The sequence below is a fragment of the Leucopleurus acutus genome (assembly GCF_964270905.1).
Source record: "Leucopleurus acutus genome assembly, chromosome: 13".
Lineage (NCBI taxonomy): Eukaryota > Metazoa > Chordata > Mammalia > Artiodactyla > Delphinidae > Leucopleurus > Leucopleurus acutus.
Genome location: NC_139155.1, coordinates 67116032 through 67142257, shown reverse-complemented (window position 1 = coordinate 67142257; position 26226 = coordinate 67116032). Strand labels below are relative to the sequence as shown.

At 52.4% G+C, this 26226-nt stretch overlaps 2 protein-coding genes across 5 annotated transcripts in view; both read left to right on the top strand.

The window, feature by feature from the left end:
- The window catches only part of TCN2 (transcobalamin 2), a 32405-nt gene extending 30383 nt beyond the window's left edge, over positions 1–2022 (top strand). For all 4 annotated transcript variants that reach the window (XM_082853121.1, XM_082853118.1, XM_082853119.1 and 1 more), the window contains one exon: positions 1458–2022. In XM_082853121.1, the coding sequence (XP_082709247.1) occupies positions 1458–1519 (62 nt within the window). In that variant the 3' untranslated portion in view covers positions 1520–2022. The remainder of the gene's footprint in view (positions 1–1457) is intronic.
- Positions 2023–7006: 4984 nt separating this feature from the next.
- SLC35E4 (solute carrier family 35 member E4) lies at positions 7007–13720 on the top strand. Its single transcript, XM_082853567.1, has 2 exons — positions 7007–8284; positions 12810–13720. The coding sequence occupies exons 1-2, from the start codon at positions 7666–7668 to the stop codon at positions 13241–13243; spliced, it is 1053 nt and encodes a 350-aa protein (XP_082709693.1). The 5' UTR covers positions 7007–7665; the 3' UTR covers positions 13244–13720.
- Positions 13721–26226: the final 12506 nt, after the last annotated feature.

Genomic DNA, 26226 nt, shown 5'->3' with positions numbered 1-26226 from the left:
ATAGCCACATAGGATATCTCATCCAGCAGGGTGCTTTGGGCTGCAAGTAACAGAAATGTAATACAAACTAGTTTCCACGACATCCATTGGCTCATCCATTGGCTCATGTGACCAGATTCCAGTGGGAGCAAGGACTTCAGCCTCAGCCCCACCTCCCTGTGACTCTCCTCCTCTCTTTGCTGGCTTCCTACCTCCAGAGAGGCTACTCTGTGTCTTCCTGGGGCTGCTCCCTTTTATGACTTGGGAAACTTGTCTCTGAAACCCCCAGCAAATGTCTCCTGGCATCCTGAAGGCGGACTTGGGACACAGGCGCGTTCCTGGACCCATCCCTGTTGCTAGGAGATGGCCCAGATTCTGCGCCCATCATTGGCTAGAGAGAAGGGACCATGGCAAGACTGGCTTAGGCCAATTAGGGCCCAGCCCTGGCGTGGAGTGGGATGGGTGGACCACAGCTTATCAACTCCTGCTGGACCTTTAGGGTGTCTCCAGTTTTAACTCTTATGCCCCGAGCTGTCATGAGCATCCCTGAGCATCAGCCCAGTTACCAGACAGACTCTTAAGGGTCATCTGTCCCCACTCCTGCTACCTGAAACTTCTAGTGGGCATTTGCCATGGGCCGGGCATTGGGCCAAGTGCTTTACAGAAGGTGGGACTTGCTGAGGGAGCCCAGTAAAAAGCATTCTCTTTTCCTGCCTGGCTTCTGGACAAATGGAGAAATAAAACCAAGAGGTGACAGATGGAGAGACCAGATCTGGCCTCTATTACTGATAAAGGCTGGACAGAGGAGGTAGCCGAGGGGGAGAGCCCAATGGACTCGGCCATGAGGCACATGTGGATGGTCGTGTCCTCTACCTACCCCCTTCGACTCCCACTCCAGCAGGAAGCCCACTCCCATGGGGAAAAAGGAGGACCCGGTTGTTGATATCACTATTATCCTCATTTTAGAAATGGGAACACCAGCACTCAGGTTAAATAACCTGCCCAGAGTCACACCCCTAGTGAGTGCAGAGCTGGGGCTTGACCAAGGTGTCGTGCTGGAGCCTGGATTGTCCCTAGTGAGCAAAGGCTCACTTCACTCATGGTCCCCAGACCACACCGAGCAGGTCCCTCTTCCTGATGGCCCTTTGGGGGACTATGAAGACAGTGACCCTGCTGGTCAGGTGTTGTCAGGGTCTCTGGTTCTTTTGGCCCCATGTTGGTTTTCCGGTGTGCTGTCCCATACACTCCCACACCCTCTGGGGGTCCGCCACTGCAAAATGAGCCTGTGGGTCTCAGCGACCCTGAGGTCACAACTGAGTTCAGAGTCTCCAGACTGGCTCTGGACAGGCCCCCAGTCTCCCTCCACCAAGCCCTGAGCCCATCTTACAGACCGTGGCCTCAGGGCAGGGGTCCAGAAGGTGAGGTTGGTGGGGGGAACACTCCGCCCTGTTAACTCCCAGCCCACAATATTTCTGCAGGTATTGCTGACTACAGACCCAGGGATGGAGAAACCATCGAGCTGAGGCTGGTTGGCTGGTAGACCCCAGGCTCACCACCCCAGCTGCCTCCCACACTTCCTGGGCTTCTGCCCTCCCTCCAGACATCCCTGTAACAGGCACACGCCTGACCCTGCTGCCTCCTCTTGTGCACTTGTCCCCGGATCGCCACAGCCACCACCCCTGCGGGGGTCCTAAACTACCACCCACCCTGGAGCAGGGAGCCCAGCACCTTCCGCAGCAGGTCTGTCTGCGCAGGTCTGGCCCCATCTGGCCCCGCAGGTGTCCCATGAAGGCCACTCATAGGCTGGAGGGCGTGAGCATCTGACTCCTTGGCAGGAGGAGGCCACCGGCCGCTGGCGTTGTGAGTACCGCTTGCTCTGGGATGGGGGTCCCGCAAGGAGAGCTCTGTGGCCCTGACCCTAGCTTTCCACTCTTTACTCCATCGGGGCTGCTGCCCCAGAGCCGACTGCGGCATAGCAGCTGGCGAGGGCTCTGCGGGGCTGCTGTCAGCCCACTTCCAAAATGATTAAAGAATTGATTGTGCACATGCCCCAGGGTCCTGATGTCTCATGCTTGGAGCCAGTGCGGGGGCTGGGAGCAGAGAAGGAGGAGAGAGGCCCGTGGGGAGCAGAGGAGGGGGGTAAGCATTCTCCTGGGTACGGGTGAGGGGTGCACAGGAACGGTGCTGGCGGTGGTGACGCTGATTACTGTTCAGGGAGTGTGTACTTGCTGGATGCTCTCTTGCACAACTCTGAGGTTGTTGATGTTTCTGTTTTCCTCTCTGCTTTACAGAGGGAGAGTGTCTGGTGGGGGGGGCGTGGCTTAGGAGATGACAGACCTGGCCTGGGGAGGCCTCCTGGTTCCTCCACTCAAACACTGAAAATCAGGGGCTTTCATGATTGTGTCGACTTAAAACAAACAAAAAAAAGCATAACATGAGAGTAGCGAGTTAAGTTTTCTTTGGGGCAAAATGAGGACTATAGCCCAGGAGACAGCATTTCAGATAGCCCGGAGAAACTGCTCTGAAGAGGTAGGGGAAGGGTCAGCACTATATATCATCTTAGCGAAGGGGGTACATGTGGTCAAACACACATTTGGGCAGAGATCTGCTGCTCGTCTCGTGAAGGTTACTGCTAGTCACCATTACTGCTAGGCTCCATTAATGATTTTAGTCCTTTTCTAGATAAGAGAAGATGCAAGAACTGGGCTCATAAAATCTTCTCCTAAAAATATCTGCCTGTTCTGCCTGTTTTTCCCAGAGCACAGAGTGCCTCATTCCTGATCTCCACCCTGAACTCCTTTCAGGGTGTGTCGAAGGTCAGCGGCTACAGGAGCTAGTGACCTAATCCTCGTAGAGGCAGATGGCGGTTGACAAGTTTTAGTTGGCAAGTGTTAGGATTACATGGCAGAGTCCAAATGCAACTGGAGGCCCAGGACCCTAGAGCTTTTCCCTAAGGCACAGTCAGGCGCCACCCCAGGCCTCAGCGGCCAGTGGGGTGGGGACCCTGCCTCTCTGTGGGAGGGCCTGGGCTCTGGGCTGCCCTCTGGGAAGTAGGGTTCAGGCCAGGCAGGCACCCCACAAGCCCCACCCCACCGAGGTTAGGAAAGGGGTCTGCCCTTGGAGGGGCCCTCTGGCAGCATGTCAGGTTTCAGAGTGACTCTCACAGGGCCGTCCACGCCATGGATTAAACATGTGCTTCTTCCTCCGATATTTAGGGTCTGGGCAAGTAGGGGAAGTAAGCGATTTAAAAAGTGCTTTACAGGGCTTCCCTGGTGGCGTAGTGGTTGAGAGTCCGCCTGCCGATGCAGGGGACATGGGTTTGTGCCCCGGTCCGGGAAGATCCCACATGCCGCGGAGTGGCTGGGCCCGTGAGCCATGGCCGCTGAGCCTGCGTGTCCAGAGCCTGTGCTCCACAACGGGAGAGGCCACAGCAGTGAGAGGCCCGCATACCGAAAAAAAAAAAAAAAACAGGCGGCTTTTTCATTTGGCTTTTAGGTACTTGGATGTCTGTAAAGCACTTTTTTTTTTTTTTTCGGTATGCGGGCCTCTCACTGCTGTGGCCTCTCCCGTTGTGGAGCACAGGCTCTGGACACGCAGGCTCAGCGGCCATGGCTCACGGGCCCAGCCACTCCGCGGCATGTGGGATCTTCCAGGACCGGGGCGCGAACCCGTGTCCCCTGCATCGGCAGGCGGACTCTCAACCACTGCGCCACCAGGGAAGCCCGCCACCTCCGTTTTGAAGGTGAAATGTCTGCTCAGATCCCCAGAGTGCTTGTTCGCCTGTCCTTTCTTAATCTCGGCCAAGGGCACTTTAGAGAGGATTCAGGACCTGCCCTGGGACCCTCTCCTCACAGAAGGGTGGAGGCTCAGAGAGACCTGCAGCTTCCCTCAGGTCACACAGCCTGTGGGTGTCAGAGCCAAGGTCCCTACCCATTGACCCCAGCCCTTTCCCCTGCACCGCCTTGCTGCCTCCTCACCTCCCGAGGAAGCCAGGGCCCTCCCATATAGGGGAGGCCAGCTGTGGCAGGTCCCAGGCCAGGCTAGGGGGAGGGTGGACTTAACTGAAGGGAGCACCCCTGCACTGGGCTTTCAGCGTCCATGGTCTGGATGTGAGCCTCCCTCTGAAGGAACTGTCTTAGTCGGGGTGTGTTTGGCTCTGAGCAACAGGGAGCTACTGAATCCTGCTCAAATCAAAGGATATTTGCTGATGGACTTCCCTGGCGGTACAGTGGTTAGGACTCCATGCTTCCACTGCAGGGGGCATGGGTTTGATCCCTGGTCAGGGAACTAAGATCCTACATGCTGCTCGGGGTGGCAAAAAATAAAAAAATAAAAAAGGATATTTGCTGAAAAGACTCAGCGCACCAATTTAAGGGCAGCCAAGGGCAGTAGAGAAATGGAAGTTGGGGCTCAGGGCTCCATACCTCCACTACCCTCAGGCTCTCTCCTCTCCGTGTCCTCCCCCTCTGTCAGCTTCCTCTGAACGTGGCCCCAGCAGTGACTCTGCTGACTTCCAGTTTAATTCCCCAGGCCCTCTTATCTTCTTAGCCTGTGTCCCAAAGCCTGGAGAGGGGTCTGACCGGCACAGCCCGCTTCTGGGCCCTGGGTCATGTGTCTAGTCTGGCTCCATCAGCAGGGACCCCAAGAAGGGGCATGGGTGGGAGGACAGTCATGTCCACAGTAAGAGTTTGACAAGCAGCGGCCGCTCTGGAATGGGGGCCCAGGTTTGCGTCTGGCCTGCATTTAGAGCTGTGTGACTCCAGACAAGCCCTGTCCCCTCGTTCAGCCTGTTCCTAACTCACATCTGTGGGGTGGCGCCTTGGTTTACATTCATGCCTGTGAGCTCACCATAGATCACAGGTGGGGAGACTGAGGCCCCGCAGTGAAGTGACTAGTCTAGAGACATGCAGCGACAAGAGAAGAGACCCATCCCAAGCCTCTGCAGCTCAGTTGCTGGAAATGGGTTCTTCTTCCCTCCTGGTGCCTCTCAGGGTCCCGCCCTGAATCACCTGCTTCCCGCAGCAGCGGTGGGGGCCGGCAGGTGAAGGGCAGCACTCAGACCGGAGGGATATGAGGGCCTGTGGGTAGGGGCAGGCTGCTCGGGGCTGCTCTGGGCATTCAGGTGGACCCCAACGGGTGTGAAGGAGCCCCTGCTGCCCTGCCCTCTGTGAAGCTGGGTGCCCACCCCCACCATTCTCCCACAAGGCAACATCCTATGGAGAGTCTTGCTGCCTGCAGGTCAAGGCAGGTTAAAAACTGGGGCTCGGGAGCCAGGTAGATGTGGTCTGAATCCCCCACCACCACTCAAGCTGCACGATCCCTGCTTTGGGCTCTGCCCTCAGCCTCCCCCTCGCCCCCGCTCCCCCACAAGGGTGTACAGCTCTCTCCCTCCCACCAAGGCCAACACAGGCCTCATCTTGGTTAATCCTCATTCCTCATAGCTCACCCCTCACCAGGCCGGGCAGGTGGGAGTGCTTTTTGGCAGTCTTGGAGGAGGTGTAGACACTGCCTACCACTCCACAGTAGCTCAGCTCTTAGAAGATTGGGGGGTGTTTACTAATTTTTAATTCATTGCTGTTTTTTTAATTAAAGGAAGCTTAACTGGAAAACTGACAAAATCTCAAAAAGAATCTAACCCTTAGGGGCCCTGATTCCTCCTCTTCAGGAAATGTGGGGCTAGGGGGGCTTCCCCCTTGGCTGGCTCAGTTTCCCTCCCACAACCACTCCTGGAAAAACGCCATCTAAATACCTGCATATTTTGGTCTTTCACCTGGAAATCTCCTGCCCTACAGTTTGGACTATTCAGCAGTGATTTGCAGGCTTATGCGGGTGTCAGAATCACCAGAGGCAAATGAAAAAAATTCACATCCCTGGGCCCACCAGAGGGTATCTGAATTCAGCAGGTCTGAAACAGTAGTGAGGCTGGGGAATTTTAATCCCAGTCCAAGGATTGTGATGGGGATTAGGGGACACTTGCAGCCATTCTGTGTTCTGACCACCAGAGGGCGCCGTGGACCGAGATGAGCGGTCTCCCTTTGCGGTCTTGTTCCTCCAGACAGGTTGCTGGTTCCTCCATCAAGGACTTGCTGGTCAGACGACAGGCTAGGGGTGAACCGTGTCCCAGTGGGAAGGAGCTTCCATAGAGAAGGAAGCTGGACGTCAGGAAAGAGGCTCACAGTGGGCAGTGATTCTTGCACACTTGGACTCCTGAGCTCAGAGAGGCCAGGGCCCAGCCTGGAATCCCTATCAGCCTGTCCTGCTCTGGAGTGTGCTGTTTACCCAACACCGATGCAGGGGCAAAGGCTTAGTGGCAGCTGCTCTGGCTCCCAGCCCACCTAGGGCTCTTTGTCCTGTCAGGGGTGGGGGCAGAGGGTGGACCCCAGGAATTTCAGCTGTGAGTCAGCTCTGAGTGTCCAGGGGATGGGACAGGGGCTGCTGGCCAGGGATAGATGCTGGCCGGCGGGACCCTGCTTCCGCAGCTGTGGGTGGCCTTGGTGATTCAGCTTCCCTCTGCCTGCCTAGAGGGGGCCCGCCCTGGGCTGGGAGAGGGAGGAGGTGTTCGGGTTAGGGAGGGGCGAGGGAGGGGTATTAAGGGGCCCCGTGGTCCAACTCTTCCGGATGCAGAGGCCCCACGGGATAACTGTGGCCAGAGATTGGGTGGTTCCGAGACTGGTCCTAGGATGAGGTCTCCTGGGGGGAGGGTGTCCTTGAAAATGAAATCTCCTGAGAGGCTAGGGCTTTTTATTAGGCTCCCTCAGAAAGATACCCCAGGGTCTCCCGCCCTGTGTTCATCTCTATGGGGGGCCTGCCTTGGCGCTGCGTGGGGAGGGGCCTGATCCCCCACCGGTGTGGGGAGGGGGGACAGACAGGCTGACCACTCCAGCTAGGAGGAGGTCTGCTGACGGAGGTAAAGCTAGGCTGATGGAGGAGGAGCTGCGAGCGGGCGGCGTGGGGGAGGGGCGAGACATCCCTCTCGGCTTCGGGGGCGGAGCCTGGACGGAGGTGGTGCCTGGGGCTCAGCCCAATTTTCCGGGTGAGGCTCGAGGGGCGGCCGCGGAGGCGGGGCCTAGAGCACGGAGCCTTGCTCTCCGCCCGAACCTGGCGAGACCCCGCCGCAGCCTGAGCCTCCGGGAGCCGGAGCTGGCGCGGAGGCCCTGCCGGAGCCGAGCTGAGTCGAGCTCGCCGCCTGACACCGGCCGCAGCGCAGGCCGGCGCGTCAGCCCACCGCAGGGTCTGGGCACTGTCGGAGGTAGCGAGCCCGTCCACCGGGACCACCGGCACCACCGGGCGCGGGAGCCCGGATCGCCCTTGCAGGCCTGGCCTGAGCACGCTGGAGGACCTGGGGTTTGGACTGAAGAGAAAAGGGATGGAGGATTCCATGTAACCATAGCGTGGGCACTAGGAGGGGAGAAGAGTGGAGACTTCGCTTGGCACGGGGCAGAGGTGCCCGGCGCTTACTAGGCCAGGCTTGAGCACCAGGGAGCCTGGCATCCCAGCAGAAGCGACCTAGGCTCTGCCCTGCCTGAGCCGGGGACACAGCATAGCTCTTGGACCTCGGCTGTCGTAGGCCGGGCACAAGAAGCAGTGTCCTCACCTGAGACCGAGCGGGATCTACAGTGGGGCTCTCTGGTGGCCCAGAGCTGGTCGCTGGGGAGCCGGCCTCCTGACCCGGCCCCACTGGTACGGATGTGCCGCTGCCCGCGGGAGCGCCATGACGGCAGGATGACCTCAGCTGAGGCAGTGGCGGTGGCTGGCGGTGTTCGGTGGGCCGGGATCCCCCAGTGGCCCCCTGACACCCCGCAGGCGCTGCGGCGGCCTGGCCGGGCCTGGGTGGCCGTGGCAGCGCTGGTGTGGCTACTGGCGGGAGCCAGCATGTCGAGCCTCAACAAGTGGATTTTCACGGTGCACGGCTTCGGGCGGCCCCTGCTGCTCTCGGCACTGCACATGCTGGCAGCTGCGCTGGCATGCCACCCGGGGGCACGGCGCCCCATGCCCGGCCGCACCCGCCGCCAAGTGCTGCTGCTCAGCCTCACTTTGGGCGCCTCGATGGCCTGTGGCAACGTGGGCCTGAGCGCTGTGCCCCTGGACCTGGCGCAGCTGGCCACCACCACCACGCCACTGATCACGCTGGCCCTGTCCGCGCTGCTGCTCGGCCGCCGCCACCACCCACTGCAGTTCGCCGCCATGGGCCCGCTCTGCCTGGGGGCCGCCTGCAGCCTGGCGGGAGAGCTCCGGACACCCCCAGCTGGCTGTGGTTTCCTGCTGGCGGCCACCTGCCTCCGCGGGCTCAAGTCCATTCAGCAGAGTGAGTACCCAGGACACTGGTCGAGGAGCTGGGGATCGGGGTGGGAGTGTGGCCTGGGTGGCCCTGTGAGGGGCTATGGCCATTATCCAGTTTTACAGATAAAGAAACTGAGGCGCATGGCTTGGGAAGAGTCAGGAACTGAGGCTCAGAAAGGGCCAACCGCTCAGTGAGTTCCAGGCCCCAGACTTAGGCTCTAGAGGCCCAACCAGTGTTTCATCCAGTTGGCTGCCATAAATCTGTGGTCCATGTTTTGTCAAGCCTGGATCTCCATACCTGATCGAGGAAGTCACTGTATTGTCCCCATTTGACAGGTAGAGGGGCTTGCCCTGGGCCATGTGAGCAGCAGAGGCAAGATTTGAACCCAGGCAGGCAGACTTCATGCCGTCCAAGTGATGTGGCATAAGGCTGTGGACCCGAGGGAGGCCTGATAGTGGAGACTAGGGAAAGAGAAAGAGGGCAAGGCCATGAGCTGGGATTTGGAAGTTGAGGGCTTTTGCTGAGTCTGGGAAGGGCTGGTGTTTACTGGGAGCTGCAGTGTAACTGGTCCCATGCTAGGTGTTGACCTTGAGTCTTCATGGCAACCACCACCTTCATCCCTATTTTACAAGATGCTGGAACTGAGACCCAGAGAGGTTCATGATTTGCCCACAGTCACACAGCTCCTAAGGACTGGAATCCTAGTCCATGTGACTCTGGACCTCAGCTCTGATGAAAGGGGGTTGGGGGCTTTGGACAGAGGGTAAGGTGGAGGCTCCAGGCCTAGACCTTGCTAAATCACTCTGAGGGTGGAGACCACCTTCCTGCCTGTCCTACTGAGGGTCCTTTGAGTCACAGCCTCCACCATCTCTCTGCCTCAACCCAAGGGTGCCCACTCAGGTTGGGGAGGCCTGGGTTCCAGCCACACCTGGGCTCGTGCTTCCTGGGCAACCTTGGGCAGAAGGGGAGATCTGGATCTTGTCTGGGCCCCATCTGTTTGGTGGAGGAGGTCAGAGTTGATAGTCACAGGGCTTTCTTGGTCTCCCTCCCTTTCAGCTCTGAGATCCTGTGACCCAGGCCTGGGAGAGAGAAGGGGCTGCTCAAAGGATCCTGGGCTGGGGTTAGGGCAGCCTGCAGCCAGAGAAGGTTGAAGTCAGAGCTCAGCCCTGCCTTACAGTCATCGGAGCCAGGACCCAGAGTCCCTGTACCCATCCTCCAGGGCCCTGAGGTAGGGCCAGAGCCCAGTTCTATTTTTGCCTTCAGGTTACATGAGAGCTGGGACCTGAGCTCTGGGCATGAGTCAGTGGGAAACTTGACCTTGTACCCTGCCCTGGGCAGGGCCAGAAGGCTGGGAAGGCCCCAGCCTCAGGGTTCACATCACGCCTGCTAAGGCCCAGTGCTTCTCACACAGGAGGAGCCCCAGCCTGCAGGACAGGCTATGGCCGGCCAGGCCTCAGGCACATGGACATGGGGTGGCAGGTGCCTGGCATCAGGCTGCTCCTTGGCTCTGCCAGCTCTCTCCTTGTCTCCTGCCTGCCCCTGAGGCAGGTTGGTTGCTTGCTCCAGGTGCCCACAGCATCCTCTGCTTCCTCCATCAGGACTCCACATGCCTTGTATTATAGCCTCTTGTTTACCTGTCTGCCTCCCACCAGACAGGAGCTCTGAGAGAGCATGGCCTGGTTTTGAGGCAGCTCCATGACCCCAGCACATAGCCTGGGGCCTGGCCCAGGTAAGGTACCCCTTAAATGGTGGATTTATTAATGGTCTGATGGCAGAATTGGCAGGCTGGTTAAACTCCTTGGCTCAGGGTGCTAAGGAGGGAGCTTAGGAGGCTGGAGGCCCCACCAACAGAGATGGGAGCCCAGCAGAGGTGGGGAGGAACAGACTAGAGATAAGGGGTGAGATGGGTTTTGGACAAGAGGAGGTTTTTACTGCCAGACTTTCCAGGAAAGTCATCAGGGCCAAATTTAGACTAGAGTGTGAATGGCTGACACCAGCTCCTTCCCTGAGGGCAGACTCCATGGGAGCAGAGGATGAAAGTCCAGAAAGAGGAGTGCCCAGCAGCCATGGGCAGGTCCAGCAGTTTCTCTCCTTCCTGGGCCAGTTGTGGACCTGGGGGGCTACACGGGGAGAGGAGTGATGCCACCTTCCCACTCACAGAAAGGCTGGGAAGTGGGGTGCCAGTGTGCTGAGACTTGTCCTCAGCTACATCCACCTGCATGAGGGAACAGCCTGACCCTGCCCGCTGAGCTGTCAGGCTGGTGAGGAGAAGTAGAGATCACAAGGCAGGGGAGAAGTGCTGGAGCCAAGGTGGGCATAGCTGTGGTTGGGTGGCTACTTCTAGGGGAAACCAGAGAAGGCTGCCTGGGGGAGGAGGCAGGCAGTGCTGGTGACAATAATGTAATAATAGTGGCGAACACTTGCTGAGCCCTCACTGTGTGCCCACACCATGCCCAACTCTTCATACAGCCAGAGTAGGAAAGGGCGTTCTGGGAGGGGGAAGCAGAGCTTGCCAGGGCACGGGTGTCAGCCAGCCGGGGCAGCATGTGGGGGATGGTGACAGCTGCCGTGGCCAGCACTTGCTGCTGGGCTCCAGGCCCTGCGCTCAGCACCTCACAGGCCCCCGTGAGGGGCATGTTGTCACCTTGCCCATGCTCCCACAAGAGGACAGGCATAGAGAGAGGGCGGCTTGTGTCATATCACACAGCTCGTGACGGAGCAGAGACGGGATAAGCCAGAAGCCAGCAGAATGGGGTCTAGAGAACATTTGTCCACAGGTGAGTGAAGCTTGGCGTGTTCAGATGCTGAAACAAAAGTGTCTTTGGAGGAAGAGAAGTTGTTTGTTTTTTGTTTGTTTTTGGCCACACGTGTGGCATGTGGGATCTTAGTTCCCCAACCCCACGCCCCCTGCATTGGGAGCACAGAGGCTTAACTGCTGGACCGCCAGGGAAGTCCCAGGAGAGGTTGAAATGCAGGGTTTGGTGGGAGCTGGCAGAGGAGGGGTCGCTGAGGAGGCAGTATGACAGGCTGGCATTTTGGGGCCCCGGGTGGGTGGCCTCTGGCAGAGGATCCCTGCTCTTTCCCTGGACTGCAGCAGAGGGAGGCAGAGGGCTGGGTGGGATGCAGAACAGGAGCAAGTGGCAGGGGGAGGAAGTTAGGACCTTCCTGCCTGGCTGCCTCTCAGGGGGTGAAATTTGCCAAAGGTGAAGTTCACCTGAAATCCTAAACACCTTCCAGTGATCGCACCTTTAACAGGCAGGCCACAGGCAGCTCGTAATGGTGCTAAATTTGGAGCGGACGAACAGGAGGCATTCCAGTTATCTGTTCATTTCTAGAAATGCTTGACAGAAGGACTGTTGCCTAGAGAACAAAGCCAAAACATCAGAATGAAATGGAGGGAGAAATAAGATTTCCTATTCTAAGCATAGCCTATGAGTAAGCGCCTCTGTGGTTCTTTGGAAAGTGTGTGTCAGAAAATGCATAGAGGCTCAGAGAGCCCTGGGAGGGGATGGGGAGCCATGACTCATCTCTCTCCACAAAAACTGTCTCGTTGCCTTCATGCAAGTACTATCATTTCATCTGAGCCGGGTGTGATTTTATGATGGGCACCACTGGTTTTGTGAACCAGCTGGGTGGTAATATGAATACACACACACAGGCACACATGTGCAAGGTGGTAGGATCCCCTCTTCCCTTGCAAAGACTAAGGTTTCCTCTGTGTCCTGGATTCATCTTGACAAGCCCCAGCGTTGGTAGCGAAAGATGCTGATTATCAGCGATAAACGGTGAGTGACAGCCGGGAGCAAACAATGACCTTGTTGTTCCCTGTCATCCCAATGGTCGTAAGTGATCGAACATTTGATTCAAACGGTTTTTATTATTTCAAACTCTCTATCTTTTTTAAGCTAAAGGCCACATAGCTAGTAAGTGGCAGAACTGGCCTGCTGGTGGCCTGTCCCTACTCTGGCATGGGAGCTGCACTGTGGGGCTGAGGGTGCGAGAAGGGCTGAATCCAAGAAAGCTGGGTCGGGCCGCTTGGTTCAGGGCCTTCAAAGTTGGTTAAGAGCCCAGGATGTTTTTCTCCAGGGCCTGGGGAGCCCCTGAAGAATTTTTTTTTTCACGTTTATTGATCAGTGGGACATCACAAGCAGATTATTGTTTCAGCCTGTGGGAGGAGTAGGTGATAACGCTTATTTGTTTTATCTTTTTACATTTACTAAGGGCTTTGTGTACATTATCTATTTTAATCTTTACAACAACCCTGCATGTTTAAGGTTTTATTATCCTCCGATTTTGCAGGTGAGGAAACGTAGGCCTATAGAGGTTAAGTGCCTGGTCACAGGTAGTCAGGAGCGGACCCGGGTCACCACTCAGGCAGTCTGACTCTGGATTCTTGACCTTCTCATTACAGAGCCGGAGCCACTAATTCCGCCTGAGGGGTTGGGGCAGGCAGGCTTCCTGGAGGATGGGCCGAGGAGGAGGTTGTGCCGGGTTGGCCTCGTGGGGGTTGTCTCGCGCCGGGTGCTGATGGCTGCTGTCCTGGTTGCAGGTGCCCTGCTGCAGGAGGAGAGGCTGGATGCGGTGACCCTGCTGTATGCCACCTCGCTGCCCAGCTTCTGCCTGCTGGCAGGCGCGGCCCTGGTGCTGGAGGCTGGCGTGGCACCGCCGCCCGCCCCCACCGACTCCCGCCTCTGGGCCTGTATCCTGCTCAGCTGCCTCCTGTCTGTGCTCTACAACCTGGCCAGCTTCTCCCTGCTGGCCCTCACCTCGGCCCTCACTGTCCACGTCCTGGGCAACCTCACTGTTGTGGGCAACCTCATCCTTTCCCGGCTCCTGTTTGGCAGCCGCCTCAGCACCCTCAGCTATGTGGGCATTGCGCTCACCCTTTCAGGAATGTTCCTTTACCACAACTGCGAGTTCGTGGCTTCTTGGGCTGCCCGCCGGGGCTTCTGGCGGAGAGACCAGCCTGGCAAGGGTCTCTGAGACCTGAGGGAGCACAGGGACCACGCGGGACTGCCTCAGCCTGAATCCAGCCTTGGCCCGTGACCATGGGAAAACGAGGAGAGTGGGCAGCCTCTGGGGCTGTCGGGGGAGATGGGTCTTCCTGCAGGGCCACCTTGGAGGCTGGAATGGGGACTCCCAGAGACACCCACCTCCTGTCCCTGCCTGCCTCTCCTCATCACAGACCCCACTCACCACTGGATGGTGGGTCCAAGCCCGGCACAGTCACTGTGCTTGTCAGAGTAATTATTATGATTAGTATCAACTACTACGCCGAAAACTGCTGGCCAAACTTTGAAAACCTCACCATGTTTTAATGATGAAGATGATGATGATGGTGATGATGATGATGATTCTTGGGGGGTCGCACAATCCTTCCTCCAAGAAATTGGGGAGGCAGCTAGGAGGCCCAGGGAAGGGCTTCTTTGCTGCTGGGCTTCCCTAGGGAGTTGGGGTCGTCTGTGCCAACTCCAGGCAGCTGCTGTGGCCTCAGCCCTGGGCCCCCCAATTTTGGGTCTTCCGTCCTCAAATAAACTATTTTTGCTTGTACACCTGTGTCATTCCTCGGGGTGGCAGCCAAGGGCCGATAGCTGCCAGCTGCCCACAAGGAAACGAGGACCCCCCCCCCCCCGCTTACCAACCGGGGCCTGGCCAGGCCCCCACCCCAGCCCTCTGCTCCGGCCCCTGCACGCCATCTTCCCGCAGCCCCGGGGGCATCTCCTAAAACACACTCTTTGTGTGGCTCCATACTGCTCTTGGGACAAGGTCAGAGCTTCCTACCCCAGACCATAGGGCCCTCAGGGCCTGGCCCCACAGCTTCACCAGGCCCCTCTCCCCTCGCCCCTCTCCCCTCCTTGGGCTCCACCTTCCATCTGCACCCGCTTCCTTCAGGTCCACCCCCCTCAACCCCCGACACCAAGCCTCCCCACCGGAGCCTCTGCACGTGCTGGTCCCCTGTCTGCTGTCCACTTCCTACATCTGCTTCTCCCTTTCTCATGGCGAAACCCTTGCCTGGGGGTGAAAACCCAAACATGCAACCCTCCTCTAAAAGAAAAACCAAACAAGAAGCCTGAGGAAGGAAGGGCCTGGACGAGGGGCCGTGCCCAGGGCTGTGGGCGCAGAGGGCAAGGAATCGAGTGGCTCCATGGAAGGAGGAGCACTGGGGGGCGGGGGCACCTGGAGGGCTGGCCCAACTCAGCTGCATCACGTCTCATCCTTCCCTTGGCTGTAAGCACTTAACTCCCGCTACCTACCTGCCCCTGCTGGGGGCTGCCTGTTAAAAACCATAAGGTCCCTGCCTGGGTTAGAGAGACCTGGGGCCTAATCCTGCTCTGCCTGCCTCACTGTGTACTTGGGGTAGGTACCTTCCCTCCCTGAGCCTCAGTTTCCATATCTACAAAATGGGCTGATGATCCCCGTTGGGAGGATTCCAGTGAGGAGCCTGGTAGGCGGGGCCCGGGGAGGAGAGAGAACGATGGGGCCAGTGGGCTTGGTCCTTATCTTGGGCTAGTCATCCACTCTCTCTGAGGCTCTAGGCTCATCTGGAAAATGGGAGGATGGGAGCTAGACCAGGCCGGGGTTGGGGTCTCGAGGACCTGGGACTCAGGGAGGAATCATGCATTCCTTCACATAGCCAGAATTCGTGGAGGACTGCTGTGCCAGCCAGTGGTAGACAGGGCTGCATGGAGGGTCAGCCCCAGGCTGGGTGTGGGGGCAGTGAGGGCCTGGGAGGCACCCGGCCCGGGCAGGACAGGCGCAGGGTTTCCTGCCTCTGGCCTCAGCCCAGGCCCGTCTTGCGGAGGGGAAGTGGTCCTAGGCTGAGTCACTCACCACCCACCCTCCCTGTGACTCAGAGATGCTACCGGCCCAGTCCCGTCCCGGTGCAGCCTGGATACCTCCGGGCTCCGCACTGAGGCTTGGCCAGACAGGACAGAGGATGAATGGCTGCAGGTGGGTAGGGCCTCCTTGGTCCTCAGGACCCTTCCCCATTCAAGGAGCCCCCTGCCATAGTAGGAGCCTCCTGCAGCGCCCTGGCCCTGGCTCCCGGGCCCCAGGGAATGCTTGGCTTTAGAGTGAGCCTCCCGTCAGATCAGAGCCAGCCCCTGGTGGTTGTGGGGGCAAAGTGGGGGGAATTGGAGCTGTGCTTGACCTGGGGCCACCCAGCATTGAGGTGATTCCCTCAGGGTCAGAGTTAAAGCCCTCCCTACCACCCCTGCCAGCAGTGGGCACAGTGAGCACTGGCCTGGCAGTCAGAAAGCCTGGGTTTGTGTCCTGGCCCCCTTTCTCACCTGTCTGACCTGTCTGGTCTCTGCCGGCTTCACAGGGATACTCACAGGGAAGGGCTTATCAGGTGATTCCCATTGACGGCCCTCTGGACTCTGCTTCTTGTTCTGTTTCCTCGTGCGAGACACTTCACCTCCCCAGCCTCCCTCCTTGTGCCCAGTCCCTGCTGGGAAGCGATCTCTGGATAACAGATGTCACCTTCCTTTGGGGGCGGGGGGGATGTCTCTTCCCTACCCTCACCCCTCCCCTGCCCCATGCCAGGCTGGGTTGAAAGCCACAAAGCTCACGCCAGCTCCCTGCACCTCTCCAGGCAGGGCCCTGAGCACATCCCACTCTCAGAACTGCCTGCTCACCGCTGTCTTCCCAGCACCAGCACAGAGCCTGGTGTGGATGGAGTAGGCGGGAGAGAATACCAGTCAAGAGCAGGGGTTGGACCTGGGTTCAAACCCCAGCCCTGGTGTGTCTGAGCTGTGTGACTTTGGGCGGGAGTCTTCCCCTCCTGTGGCTCTGCGTGTTAAGTGGGGGCAGCGGCAGAGCCTCACCCGTCTGGCTCTGGGAGGCGGCAGGAGCTAACATACATGCCCAGTGCTTAGCGACAGTGCCTTAAACTTGTGGATGAAAAATTAACCAGTCGATCTAAGAAAGAAACGGAAATTTTATTAGAGCCAATTTGAGGATGATAACCCAGGATGAGCATCTCAGAAAGCTCTGAGAACCGTTCCGCCCATTAGCAGACCAGGCACAGTTATGTAAGGTTTTTTTAAGACAGAGGGCTGTACATCAAATGACATATTATTGACAGTTTACATAATCCAGATCTAAGCATCATCGTGGTGGGTCATGTGACCCCTTACAAGATCAGGAAGGGGTGTTATCTTTTAAGGAGTTGCCTGGATGCTGGAAGACTGTTGCTCTTTATGGTTGACCAGGTATTCCTGCCGATGCGGGAGGTTTGGTCGATGCATAAATGCAGATACACAATGCACAGTGTGGGGAGAGAGGAGGCCAAAAGGCAGAGAAGAATTTTATATGTTTAGGTTTATCCTGTCTTGCCATTAGATATGAATTTTATTTCACAAACCTAACAGGTCCTCGAGCCATGTTAGCAGACTGGCTCACTACAAACGCCTCCCAGTTCCTCTCCCAAGACTTCTCTTGCTGCCCCCACCCCCAGGCTTCCCTTGCACATCGAGGGCCCCAGGGCATGCTCTTGCCCCAGCTCCCACCCCCTCACCCTGCCTTGGAGGAAGCTGGGTCTGTGCTGGGCATCCTGCCATTGTGGATTCAGAACAAAGCTTCTGCCTTGTCTCAGCCCCAGCTGCCAGGGGGCCCCTCCCACCCTCCCCAGGGGGGCCTTGAATTGTCATTCCAGGGGGCCAGGGTAAACAAGGACTCTTGCTCCCAAATCAGCTCAGGGATGCCAGGGACTCCACCATCACACTGTTCCTGCTCAGTTGTAAATACTTCTGAGAAATAACACAAAATACAGTGGACAGCCATGGAAGGTTTTGAGCAGGCAAGGACTGTGATGGAACAACAAATGTTTTTTGATAATGGCCCTTCAGTTTGGTCTGGATCCTACGTGGAGGAGAAATTGAAGGGGCTTGGGACAGGAGGCAGGGAGACAAGGGAAGAACTATTGTTGTGGTCCATTGAGCAGATGACAGTGGGGCCCGTGTCTTGGGCGTGGTGCAGAGTAGCATCACTTGTACTGATTTGGGGTAACAAGTTATCCCCAAACATTATGGCTTAGAGCAATGAATACAAATTATCTCAGTTTCTGTGGATCAGGCGTTTGAGAGTGGTTGAATGGAATAGTTCTGACTCAGGGTCTCTCATGAGGTTGCAATCAAATGACAGCAGGGCTGCAGTCATATAAAGGCTTGACTGTGGCTGGCAGGTCCACTTCTAAGATGAGTCATTCACATGGCTGTCAGCAGGAGACCTCAGTTCCTTTGCCATGTGGGCCCTTCCACAGGGCTCCTCGAGTGTACTCATGGCATGGTAGTTGGTTTCCACCAGAGTGAGTGATTCAAGAGAGCAAGAAGCCTCAATGCCCTTTTTGATCCAATTTCAAAAGTCACACTCATTTCTCTAATATCTTCATTTATTAATTCAAATTATTGTCATTTCTCTGATGTCTTATTGGTTACAAGTCAACCCTATTCAATGTGGGCCCTCCCACCTTGACTACATAAGGGCATGCACCAGGAGGAGGGGATCATGGAGGTCAGTTGAGATCATTGAGGTCACCTCTGAGGCTGGCTACCACATCAGCTTGTTGAGTGAGTGAGTGAGGACACAGCCTGGGGCCATGCGGAATGAGTCTGGGAGCTTCCTGCTCCAGGCCGGATCTCTTCAGCTATACTTCTGAATCCTTCCTGACACAGTATTATACAATCCTGGCCCGCAGCAGGCACTCGGCAAATGCTTGTCTCTGTGACGGCTGGAGGCTTCTTCCTCTGGTCCCCACTGCAGACAAGGAGAAGGCCTGGGCTCCTGGGTCTGGTAGGTGAAGCTCTGGTTCTCTGATGTTTCCAAGCCCACTCCCCGTGACCTCTCCAGCTGTATGAGGCCACCCCTGCTCCCTGTGCCTGACGGAGCCTTCCAGTACCTAGGCCTCCTTCTGCCCCCTCCTGACTGCCACAACCCTCATGTGCCCCTCTCTCCCTCTCCAAACACTGCCAGCATCCCAGTGGGTAGATTCTGGCTCAGCAGTACCTGCTGCCTGGGCTGAGCACTTCTCTTTATATGTTTAAACTTTCTTTGGTGGAAGAACCCTTGTCCATGCTTCTTATGCTGGAGCCCGATATCAAATAAGCCAAAGCAGAGTTGCCCTAGATGAACCAGGAACCCTGCACACCTCTGCCAAGTTTCCCAGGTGAAAACCACAGATCTTGTTCAACCCTTATACACATAGAAAACTAAAGCCCAAAGAGATGGCCTTAGTGCACTGGGCTGCTATAACAAAATGCCATAGACTGGGTGGCTTATAAACAATGGAAATTTATTGCTCACAGTTCTGGAGGCTGGAAGTCTGAGATCAGGGTGCAGGCATGGTCGGGTGAGGGCCCTCTTCTGGGTCACAGGCTTCATTTATAAGGGCTTCATTTATAAGGGCATTAATCCTATTCTTGAGGGCTCCACTCTCATGACCTCATCACCTAATTACCTCCCAAAGGCCCCACCTCCCAATACTATCACCTTGGGCATTAGGTCTCAACATATGAATTTTAGGGAGACACCAATGTTCGGACCATAGCAGCGATCTTGCACAAAGAGGGAGCAGCAGGGCGAGGTCTTCATCTCCTAATTCTTGGGATTCTGCTGTTCCTTGCTCCCCACTCTGTTGTGAAGAACAGAGCCAGAGTGTGAGGTTATAGGGGTGTGCGGGGTCCGGCCCAGGTTCACAGGGGGTGTCTGCCGGATATTCCCCAGCTCAGTCAGCAAAACATTTTTTTCTTCAGGGGAAAGGCATTATAGATATTTTGCCAAGGGAAGTCTAGAAAGATCTGTGGTAAGAGGCTTTTATGTGTGTTTAAAGCTTTCTGCTTTTGAGTGTCTCTTGGCACCTGTGAGAGGGGGAGTAGGATGGTGTATTAGTCCAGGTCCTCTGAGAAGCAAGCACCAAGATGGGATTAAAAGTGCAAGGATTTTATGAGGGCAAACATTTGTGAGAGAAAATGGGAAGGGGGCTAGGAAGGCTAGGAGAGCCCATCAGACTGTGATGCAAGTGGAGGAGAGAGGGAAGGAAGTTTGGCGGGAAACGTTCTTGACCACACAGCTGACAGCAAGGAAGCCAATCAGAAGAGTCCATGTCTCCCAGGACTGGGCCTGCCTTGGCATCCCTGCTATACTGGGGAATTGGCTAGAAGGAGCCTGAGGGAAGTCTAGTCTCAGCATAAACATGGCGATGGATTTCAGAGTGTCACGGCAGGGCCCTTGTTCGGTATTGCATCCTGTAATCGGAGGCCTGTGGGACACGTTCTATGGACACCCCAGATGGCATGGTGACTCCCATTTTACAGGCAGAATTCCAGAAAAATTCCAGGGTCTGCCTGAAGTCACAAAGCAGGATGAGAATCCTCACCTCTCGACTCTCATCCCGAGCTCCTTCCTGTGTGACATAAGTCCGCAGTCTAGAGGTGGTTGATGGATTCTTAGTGCATCTGGACTTAGCATCCCAGTAGGTAAGCAGGGCTGTGTGCTTCAGGGTCAAGAGCTACCTGTCCCTAGATTTGTAATGAGATCACCACCTCAACAGAGGTTGTTCAGGAAAATCCTCAGGGCCACCGTTTATCTGGCAGGGTATTATGAACTTCACAGAAACGTCTCACTCCAAATTTAATTGACTTTAATTCATCATAAAGAAAGAAAGTGATTCTGTACTTTTGAAGTAGGAAAGTTAAAAGTTCATGAAATCAGAGGCTTGGAATCTCTGCTCCAAGCCAGGCTGTTGGGCTGTGAGGGACATTTCATTCTCCCCTCTTACAGGATTGCGTTAAAACTCCAACATGACAGGAATTCCAATGGTCAGGACTCTGCGCCTCCACTGCAGGGGGGCACAGGTTTGATCCCTGGTCAGGGAACTAAGATCCAGCCTCTCTACCCTGAATCCAGAGGAACAGAGTAGACTGTTTGCAAAAAAGGACTTGGACCCTCTCAAGAGGTCTCAACCTCAACTTCTTCCACTTGGGATGTGAAACGCTGGTCCTGCCATATCCAAATCTGAATATTGAAAGAATAATTTAAAAAGGAGGATCCAAAATTATATTTTCTCAACTATGAACAAAAAAAAATGCATAGAAAGAAGGAAATATACCACAATACCTAAGTGTTGACTTGGTTACTGCTTGAAGATAGTATTGTAGATGGACTGTATTTATTTTCCTTTTGCCACAAATGAGTATGTAGTTTTAAAAATACATTTCTTAGGGTGCCAGTTCTGACTAAGATAGAGTAAACATAGTCTGTCCTTCCCACTGAATGCAAATAAAAACCCTGGGCAGAATGCAGGAAGCAGCTCTCTGAGGACTCTGAAAAAGAAATGGTAGCATGTGGACTGGGAAAGGGAACCAGAACTTGGAGTATAAACAATCTGGTGGCGAGTCTCCTGTTTTGCTTTTTCCTCCTGTATCTGCTGGCCTGGTCTCAGAGGCAGCGTGACTCCTGGAACTGTGCAGTGGACATGGAAAGAAAGAATTCCAAGAGCAGCCCTGTCTTTCTGGTCTAAGGAGTAGGAAGGAAGGCCTCTTCAGGACAGAAAGAGTGAGGGAAATCTCTTTTTTTGTTGTTCTTTTCTCATATAGTCCTGTCCCCAGGCAAGCCTCATACTGAAGTTGAAACTGGGCAGCAGAAGTAGCAGTAGCAGTGGAAGCCGGGAAAGCACCTAAAACTCGGAGGGGAATCCTTTTGTCTGACCAAAGGAACTGTGGCTTGAAAGGTGTGTGTGCTGGGGAGGAATCCCCTTGCTTTTTTGTCTGTTCGTCCTGTCACCTGGTCTTAAAGCAGAACCGGTCACAGAATGTATGCAGGAGAGCAGGGAGACTAAAAGCCCTGATTTCTAGCTGGAGGACCAGGGAAAGGGTGGTCTTGAAAACTGGGGAGTGTGAGAGAAACTGTGGAGAGGAGGAAGCTTGAGAAATGGATCCCACAGGCTCACGTGTATGGATCTGACCCTAAACATTACTCCAATGACTTTGAGAATGAAACTACTATGCAGACCACCCAGATTTCAGACTGGGACCTGGGTGGCACAAGCTTAGGGCAGATTTGACTTACGTTGCAAAAGTTTTGAAAACTGATAATTGAACTATGGCCCTGTTAAAAAAAACAAAATTCAACTGCGTAAATTTAAAAAATCTTATTGGCTTTATTCAGTGATTCATGAATTGAGAAGTATCCAATCTAGCAAACATAAAGAGCTCTGAGGAGCTGTACAAAGTGAAAGACTTTTATAGGCAAAAGGGAGCAGAAACAAGGAAGTTATTCTAGGCAGAAAATAGCATTGGTTATTGCAAGGTTACTTTCCTTTAGGGGATAGCAGGGGTCTATCAGGCAGATTACCTAACTAGTGCTGATCAGGTGATTTCTGTTTGACTGGTTTAATATTCCATTTCTGGGTTAGCTGAAACTAGTTAAGTCTCAATTTGGTGATGTGAGGCTTAGCATAAGTGACTCCATTTGGGGCCTGTTGTCTTGTTTTTAACAGACCACAGGAGGCGGACCAGAACTGATCCTAAATGGATCAAATGCCTCCTAAAACAAAGACTCAACATTTTCCATAGGATTTAACCAAGACCTAGAGTCTCACAATATAATATTCAAAATGCCCAGGATACAATCCAAAATTACTCTGCATACAAAGAACCAAGAAAGTCTAAACACTGAGATGACCCAAATGTTGGACTTATCAGAAAAAGACCTTAGAAATGAAAAGATAGAAAGTCTCAACAGAGAAATAGAAGATATAGAAAATAACCAAATTAAAAATTTTAAACTAAGAAAATACATTAATCAAAATTTGAAAATATATTGGATGGCCTTAGTAGCAGAATGGCAGAGGAAATTCAGCGAACTTGGAGTCAGATCCGTAGAAATTATCTGTAGTGAGCAGAACGTCCACCTCTGCCAAATGCCCTGTTCCCTGGAACATGTGACCGTTACTTTACATGATAAAAGAGAGTTTGCAGATGTAACTCAGGTTATGGACTTTAAAATCCGGACTATCTAGATTATTGGGTGGGCCTAGTCTAATCACATGAATCCTTAAAAGCAGAGATTTTTCTCTGGCTGGATTCGGAGGTGCAGCAGAAGGAAAAGTCAGAGGTATTCAAAGCTTGAGAGGGACTCAACCCACTTTTTTTGGAGGGGCCACATGGAAAGCATTAAAAGGAATGTGGGCAGAACAGAGCAGACCCCAGCTGATAGTTAGTAAGGAAGTGAGGTCTTTTTCAACTACAAGGAACTGAATTCAGTCAACAATCGCAATAAGCTTGGAAGCAGAATCTTCCCCAGAGCCTCCAGTAGAGCCTCCAGCAGAGCCTCCCAGAGCCTCCAGCAGAGCCTCCCCAGAGCCTCCAGTAAAAAACACACATGATTTCAGCCTTAGGAAATGCCTTGATTTTGGCTTTGTGAGACCCTAAACAGAAGACTCAGTCAAGCCCAGCCAGACTTCTGACCTATAGAAATTGTGAAGTAATAAATAGGTGCTGTTTTAAGCCACTAAGTTTGTGGTAATTTGTCATAGCAGCAAGAGAAAACTAATACATTTCCCAATATGAATAGCAGTGAGAAGTAGTAAGATATTAATTTAAGTGGATTATGAAAAGTTATATGTATATTATAATCTCTAGTGCAACCTCTAATAAAAACTATACAGAATTAAAGTGGAATACTTAAAAATATTAATAATTCAAAAGAAGGCAGGAAAAGGGAAATAAAGGAATGAAAAACAGAAAGGACAAATAGAAAACAATAAAATGGTAGACTTAAATCCAAATATCAATATTTTGGGCATAAACATACCAATTAAGAGACAAATTGGATGTATTAAAAAAGACCCAACTACATGCTGTCTACAGGAAACACACTTTAGGTTAAAAACAAATGGATAGGGCTTCCCTGGTGGCGCAGTGGTTGAGAGACCGCCTGCCGATGCAGGGGACACGGGTTCGTGTCCTGGTCCGGGAGGATCCCACATGCCGCGGAGCGGCTGGACCCGTGAGCCATGGCCGCTGAGCCTGCGCGTCCGGAGCCTGTGCTCCGCAACGGGAGAGGCCACAACGGTGAGAGGCCCACGTACCGCAAAAAAACCCCAAAAAACAAAAAAAACAAATGGATATAAAAAGTTGTATCACGCAAACCTACTTAAAACAAAGCTGGAGTGGTTATATTAATGTCAGACAAAATAGACTTCAAAAAATTAAGAAGGATAAAGAGACAGTGCATATTGATAAAAGGGTCAATTCACCATGAAGACATAACAATCCTAGGTATGTATGCACCTAAAAACAAAGCTTCAAAATACATGAAACAAAAAATAATAGAATTGAAAGGAGATGTACACAAATCCACAATTTTCGTTGGATACTTCAACATTCCTCTCTTAGTAATCAATAGAACAAGGAAAAAGAAAACCAGGAAGAGTGTAAAAGAATTGAAACCACCATCAATCAACTGGTCCTAATTGACATTTATTGAACACTCTATCCAAAATAACCTTTTTTTTCCCCCAAGTGCATATGAAACATTCACCAAGACAGACCATATCCTACATCATTAAGTAAACATTAACAAATTTAGAAGAAATGAAATCATATAACATATGTTCTCTGACCTTGATGGAATTAAACTAGAAACCAATAACAGAGAGATGGTTGTAAAATTTCCAAATACTTAGAAGTTAAACTACACATTTCTAAATAATACATGGATTAAGGAGGACATTACAAGGGAAATTAGAAAATGTTTTGAAATGGACAAAAATGAAAATGCAGTATATAAAAATTTGTGGGATGCAGGTCTCAAATCAATAATCTAAGTTTCCACCTTAGGAAATTAGAAAAAAGAGCAAAATAAACTCAAAGCAAGCAGAACTATGGAAATAATAAAGAGCAGAAATCAATGAAATAGAAAAGGGAAGAACAATAGAGAAAATGAAAGACACAAGGTAGGTAATTCTTTAAAAAGATTTTTTAAATTGATAAACCTCTAGCCAGACTAACAAAGAAATAGAGAAGACAAATAATCAGTGTGGAGAATGGAAATGTGATGTCCTATAGACCCTGAAGTTAATAAGGATATTAAGGGAATACTATAAACAATTCCACATGCATAAATTTGACAATTAGATGAAATGGACCTATTCCTCGAAAATCACAAACTACCAAAACTCACCAAAGATGAAATAGATAATTTGATTAATCCTTTAACTATGAATGGAATTGAATTCTTTGTTAAATCCTTCTGAAAAAGAAATCTCCAGGCCCAAATAGTTTCACTGCTGAAGTCCAGCAAACATTCAAAGAAGAAATAACACCAATTCACATATCTCTTCCAGAAAATAGAAGAGAGAATACTTTCCAACTCTTCCTTAACCTAATAAAGGGCAACTACAAAAAGGCCTATAGCTAACATCATAGTTAATGGTAAAAGACTGAACACCTTCTAAGATTAGATATAAGGTAAGACTTACTATAAAAGCTACAGTAATCAAGATAGTGTGGTATCGGTAAAGAGACAGACACGTATCAAACAGAATGAAGAGTATGCAAAGGCAGCTCAATGCACAAAGGACAGCCTTCAACAAATGGAGTTGAAACCATTAGACATCCACATGAAAAAATATGAACCTCAAACTAAACCTCACACCTTATACAAAAGGATCATGGAAATAAGTGAAAATTTTAAACTCTCAAACATTAGAGAAAATCTTTGTGATATTAGGTTAGGCAAAGTGTTCTCAGACGTGACACCAAAACAACAATCCATAAAAGGAAAAACTGGTAAGTAGCACTTCATCAAAATTTAAAACTTTTGCTCTGAAAAATACACTTTTAAGAGAAATGAAAAGACAAGCTAGACTGGGGAAAAATATTTACAAATCCATATCTAATAAAGGACTTGTATCCAGAATATACAAAGAATTCTCAATATTCAATAGTAAGAAAACAACTCAATTTAAAAACGGGTAAAAAAGTTGAATAGACACTTCACCAAAGAGGGAATGTAGAAGGCAATTAAACACACAAAAAGATGCTTAGGGCTTCCCTGGTGGCGCAGTGGTTGAGAGTCCACCTGCTGATGCAGGGGACACGGGTTCGTGCCCCGGTCCGGGAAGATCCCACATGTCACGGAGCGGCTGGGCCCGTGAGCCATGGCCGCTGAGCCTGCGCGTCTGGAGCCTGTGCTCCGCAACGGGAGAGGCCACAACAGTGAGAGGGCCGCGTACCGCAAAAAAAAAAAAAAAAAAAAAAAAAAGATGCTTAACATCATTAGAGAAATGCAAATTAAAACTGCAATAAGCTAATACCACACACCTATCAGAATGGCTGAAATAAAAAATATTGGCAGTTCCAAATACTGGCGAGAAATTGGATCTCTCATAGTGGAAGGCAAAATGGTATTGCCACTCTGGAAATCTGGTAGTTTCTAAAAGTTAAACATAACCTTTACCATACGACTGAGCAATCCCACTCATAAACTTATGTTCACATAAAAACCTGTACACAAATATTTGTAGCAGTTTTATTCAAAATCGCCCAAAACTGGAAACAACCCAAATATCCTTCAACGGGTGAAGGTAAAACAAACTGTAGCGCATCCAACAATGGAATACCACTTAGCCATAAAAAGCAACGTGTGTGAATCTCAAAGACAGAAAGTAGCCAGTCTCTAGATGTGACATCCTCTATGATTCTATGTATGTGGCAATGTGGAAAAGGCAAATCTATAGGGAATGGAGAAGAGATAGGTGTTTGCCAGAGGTTGGTGTGGGGCAAAGGTGTGACTGCCAAGGGGCAGCGTAAGGGAATTCTTTGGTTGATGGAACTGCCCTGTGTCCTGATTGTGGAGGTAGTTACACGAATGTGTTAAAACACAGAGAACTTTACACAGGAGAAAGTTAATTTTATGGTATGTTAATTAAAAATTTTTAAAAACTGAAAAAAAAGATATTCAAA